The sequence below is a fragment of the Bremia lactucae genome, linkage group LG10 (genome assembly GCF_004359215.1).
Source record: "Bremia lactucae strain SF5 linkage group LG10, whole genome shotgun sequence".
NCBI classification, from domain to species: domain Eukaryota; phylum Oomycota; class Peronosporomycetes; order Peronosporales; family Peronosporaceae; genus Bremia; species Bremia lactucae.
Genome location: NC_090619.1, coordinates 6,332,378 through 6,337,802, shown reverse-complemented (window position 1 = coordinate 6,337,802; position 5,425 = coordinate 6,332,378). Strand labels below are relative to the sequence as shown.

The window sequence follows — 5,425 nt, the reverse complement described above, 5'->3', positions numbered from 1 at the left end:
TTACTTACAGCTTGCGTTCGACATTGAAAACTTGCTCGTGCTGCCGCAGACACTAAGAATTGTGTTGGAAAAGGATGTCACACCCAATTCTTGTAGCTCCTTCTCACCCTCCACCAAAATCATTGATAAACCGGCCTCCACGTGCCAGTCGATGTGGCAGTGGAATATCCATACACCCGGATTGTCAGCCGTAAAGCGCAGCACCACGTATCCGACGTTGAGACAGCCGTCCTTACCATCCGAAGTGCACGGTGGGACAGTATACACGTCCCGAGTCATTGGATTTTCCAGTTGAAGAGGCGGCAATTGATTGTCTTGGATCTGCTTTAAAGACGCCACACCGCTACGTACGACCCATGGAGAGTGTGTATGCATGTGGAACGGATGCTGCTCATTTCTAGCGTTGACAAGCACCACTTCAATGTGATCTCCGTACTTGATTTTTCGTGCATTGGCCTCAATTGGGAGCTCCTCGGTCTTCATGCCGCTAGCGATCGAAAAGAGCGGAGCTTCCGGCGGGTGTTGAAAATGGTGAAAATCACCACCGTCAATGGCCATGTAACCTAGGCCTTTTTCCATTTTAAACTGCATAACGGACCGATCCGACGCAAATTTCGGAAGCACGACCGGTAGTAAAGGCATATAATCAAATTCGTTGATAGTTGTTAGGAATTGTTGCTTTTGTGATGTCGGAACGACATTGCTTCGAAATTCGTAAGTGATTACGCCAAGACCTTCCGTAGTAAAGCCCACGCCAGCGTCTGCCCCCCGTCCTCGTGTCCAGGGCAGACCATGAAGTCCAATTGCTCGCATATAGAAAGAATTAACTGCCTTCTGATTTGTCGGAATTTTCGCCTTCACTATGATGTCGTACCGTTGACCGGCATTAAGCATGAGTGAGTTTATAAGCTTTGAAGGCTGAAGATAATCCCCGTCGGCAGCAACCACACTAAATTCGTGGTCATCAATGCTAAAGACGATCGGGGACAGAGCTGCCATGTTAATAAGGCGTAGACGATACGTGTATCCAGGCTGAAAGAAAAAGTTCGAGAGCGATTGATTGTTTGTGCAATTCGTAAAATTATGCTGAAGAGCGGCGTAGCAATTGTATCGACCACGGTTGTTGATAAGAATATTATCCCACATCCGCGTTGTTTGCGGTGGTCGATGGTACAAATCCGCCATTTGAACAACATGTTCCCCGTCGATCCTTGCCTCCCAGTCTTGCTTCTGGTTTACTGGGGCATGAACAATCAACGGACCTCGAAGTCCAAACGCGTACTGTGCCAAGTGATGGCTGTGCCACCAAAACGTACCAGCCTTGTCGGGCATGAAGCGGTACGTTATCGTTCCATTGGGAGGAATGTGACATTGAGTAATTTCGGACGTACCATCCATTTCTTGCGTGCCAAGTTGCTTCAGGCCGTGCCAGTGCAAACACGTCGGCTCATGGATTTGATTGGTCACGTGAACTTCGACCTCTTGACCCAGAGTCACTTCAATGATGGCTTTGTCAGCTGGCCTATCGTTGATTCCAAGCGACGGAATATATACACCATCGTATTCGCTGTAGATGGACGTAATGCGCCAATCGTACGTGATACAGTCAGCCGCGGTAGATTCGACATTAAGCGCTTTTAAAGCCATGACAATCGCAGTGAAGTGTTTGAAGCCCATGGCTTGGCCGGTTAAGATTGCGTTTTATTCGGAATACAGGTAGCCGAGAGCAAATAACGGAATGCCGATCGAGTGGTGCCTCGATTAACTTTGATACTTTTCGCATTTCGCGCTATGGTCAGCATAATGAGCACTAATGGTGATGCCAGATGCCACGCTGTTTTTGCTCAACATTACTGATAAACACAACAAGCAGCTTTACGTGAATTGCATCTTGCGCCACAGATATGTACATTATAAACTTCTCTCTAAAGCAGTTGCCAAGTACAGACAAATATTGAATTCCATCAGGATTGACTATACCGCACCTCGATCTGCTGCTACAGCTGATTTTTATACATTATTTTGTGCAGAAAAACGGGAAATAACGACTATTTTAACGTTGATTTGTGTTGTAAGTGATACAGCCCTCTTCTGCCCAGCACTTGGAAATTCATTATCGAAGCAGATTAAATTGTCGGTAATCGTGATCTGAATAATGGCATTTGAATAAAGTTAGCTCCATCTCACGATTCGTAAAAGGCACTGGACTTTGGCTTTCGGAGTAGTAAAAGGAACACCTTTATTAGTAGGGTACAATTGACAATAGGACAAAGGTGCCGAGGATATTGCTCCGTTTTTGTCGTCACGAGCTCCATAAAAGCGCGAAGCTTTGTAATTCAGCATTTCGCATTTATCCGCACGCATCATAATTTTCCGTAGAATAAATCATTAGGAGTGTCACATTTTATCTGCTGAGTACGCTTGTACAGCTGTAGAACTTTTCTTTCAGTTATAAACAAGATCTTCCTACGTCTTGCGCCCAAGTTGCATCGATAAAATTGCATTGAAAATATTATAAAATGTACCCAGCCCAAAGAATAGCGCGACTAAATGGCAAATGCAGGAATTCAGTATTGCGCTCACAAGCACTGATCTGCGAAGCACCAGCATTCATTATTTAGTATCTTATAAGAGTAACGTGTGATGGTGCAACATTTGGATCTATTTAATGTTATAAATATGGTCTGTCTCGAGTGAAACCACTCTGGAGCAACCACTTTCTGCCTCTTCGCAACTGGAATAACGAAAGAGTTTTTTCAGTCGATTGATAAAGTTCTGATTTGCTTCACCTTTGGTTGACTACGATGGTGCAAAGCCGCAATATTGTTACTCGTTCGCAAAACTAGCACCAATTTCGCCCAGTGTGTTTCAAATGAGGATAAAAGAAGACCAATTTTAGATCAAAAGCAAATATTTGTTTTCCTATTGACAGTCAGAACACGCTCATTGGTAAGGCTATCTGAGCGACATCCACAGTGAAGTTAGTATTAAATAGATAAAAACAGGAGAGCTTAATTATATTAAATACAGTTTTCTTTTTATTAAGAAAAACAACTTGTTAATTCTTTTTAGTACGCTTTGTGCGTACTGCCATGAGATCATTCTTGTCTTCGATGTCGATTACTTCGACATCGACATCACTCGCGTCGTTGTTGACTTCGACGCGTGATGAGCATGAGCCAGAAATGGTTTTCCTCGTGCTAGTCCCCCCCCCTTAAGCTAGAGGATCCCTCTAATTGGGTGGGTATGCGATGATGGCGTAAGCCATTCACAAAGAACGGCCCCAAGAGCTGCGGGAAAAAGTCTACCTGATCTCCCTCAGTCTTAACGAGCGCGTCGCTCGCTAAACGAACGGTCGCCTCTTCTCGCTTGCCATCTTGGCAAAATGACTCAAACGGCATGGCCAATCGCGACAGGCCCTTTTCAAAAAGGTGCCGTCAACGCTGGAAGAGGCAATCCAAGTTGCCTTAGTTGAGGTGCAATCCTACAACAGCGCCTCGGCGACACCTTGGTATAAGCCGTTGGCCGAGAGGTCGGATGCCATTCCCATGGAGCTGGGCAATGCAGACGTTGTCCGCTATAAATGCGGCAAGCGCGGCCATATGATGGCTCACTGCTATGCCAGGGTCCCTACTGGGGCAAAGATGCTCAGCAAGAGGACTCCCTTCCCAAAGGGCGATGGTAGCAACAAGCGTGTGAGATGCATGAGTTCTGCATCGACCACTGACGGGTTGGGAAATGCAGGAGCGCAGTAGGGGTGGGATGCCCTACTGACGCAGACTCTGAAGCTCCCCTAAGTTCAGATTTGTGGAAGATATAAATGGGTAGCATAGTCCCGGAGGTCTCGAAATTTTGGACCTCAACCCTGCTGGTCTATAGCGCTCAAGTAAGAGGCTATGACCAGGTGATGACCCTCCAAGTGGATTCGGGTGCATCACAAAATTTTGAAAAACTCGCGGCTCTAAGACAGAGTTTGGCGATGTAGGAAGTCCAAGCAACCAAAGGTAAATTCTAAGGCTTTAGAATAGGGGAAAAAAGCGAAAACGTGTTCGATAAATAAATTAATTCCTATTTTTTTTAAATCATACAAATAGTCAATTTAAAATATTATCAGAAATTTGTGCTGTCGATTATATTAGGCCGTTTCTTACTCTTGACTCCAGAACTACTGCAGTCGCGAACAAGTCACTACCATCCTCAATACCACTTTCTGATTAACAACTCAGATTTCATTTAACAATAAGAAAAGTTCATCATTATTTTTAGCATTTGTATGAATTGATACATCAATTGGCGGTTTATCTTTAAATTTTGAAAATTCCGTTTTTAATTCGAAAAAAAATAAAATATCGTTTATTTTAAAATTTAAAGTATTTTTATCTTTCTTAACAAAGCTAATCAAAAAGGAAGTAGAGGTAGGCCGTTTCTTACTCTTGACTCCAGAACTACTGCAGTCGCGAACGAGTCACGATAAAGAATTTGTCAACGCAGCTGATGTCGATATTATGTTATTGCGTATAAAGTAGCTGATGTCGATACTATATTATGCCACAAACTTGACGATCCAAAATCTTTGCGGAATTCTTTCCTCAGCCCAGTGGGCAGTCCGGGTGTAGAGCATACAATCCGAATACTTGGCAGAGAATTGTCTACACTTCGATGCTGCTTTCTAGATGCGTACACCAACACATCCAGGACAACATGCACCAATCTCGAAGCTCGTTAAAAAAAATATATGCAGCCTAATACCGAGGTCGTATTGTTTATTGCCACATCAGCCCTTGTCCTTCACAGCCTATTATATGCTATTTAATGTGAAGCGAATACCAATTTATTTATGATAGCCACATGTTGTGGCTTGATACGAAGTTAATTTACATAATTCAATAGAGCTTCAATACCTCATCTGTGCAGCATAAGTCACGCTTCAGTACCAGTGTTGTAACGGGGTGTATCGTTACATGAATTTAACACTAAAAGGTTGTTAATTAATATTATCTAAAATTTAGATATTATTTGGAGAAAATTACTTTATATAGTAATTTTCTGAATTCTTATCCATAAATAGGTATAGACCATTATGTCTATTTATTCCGCAGACTAATCAGCTGTAGAAGTAATCAAAGAGAGTTACGAGATAAGATAGATAAGAATTCATTTACATGTTTAGTATTAGTTTATAGTTAAGACAACATTTACAAAGATAGATTAACAAGACACTTAACTATATTAATACAGTTTTCATTTTACACTCTTAAGCTAACTTGCCTTAAGAGAAGTCTTCCTCTATACGTACAGTGTACGTCACCTAACGAGAGGCACCACTCACATCTGAAGCAGTGTGAAGTGGACTTGTACTGAAACAGTACAAGTCGCAGTGCCCCGTTACACCTGGTAGCACTTTGTAGTCCGTCCAAGGACCACA

The 5,425-nt window shown here is 43.0% G+C and overlaps 1 protein-coding gene across 1 annotated transcript; it reads right to left on the bottom strand.

Annotated features, from left to right (window-relative positions):
• On the bottom strand, window positions 1-1,677 carry CCR75_002540 (uncharacterized protein; the record flags this gene model as incomplete). Its single annotated transcript, XM_067960637.1, has 1 exon — window positions 1-1,677. One exon carries the CDS (start codon window positions 1,675-1,677, stop codon window positions 1-3), a length of 1,677 nt encoding a protein of 558 aa, XP_067818800.1.
• Between the last annotated feature and the right edge of the window lie 3,748 nt (window positions 1,678-5,425).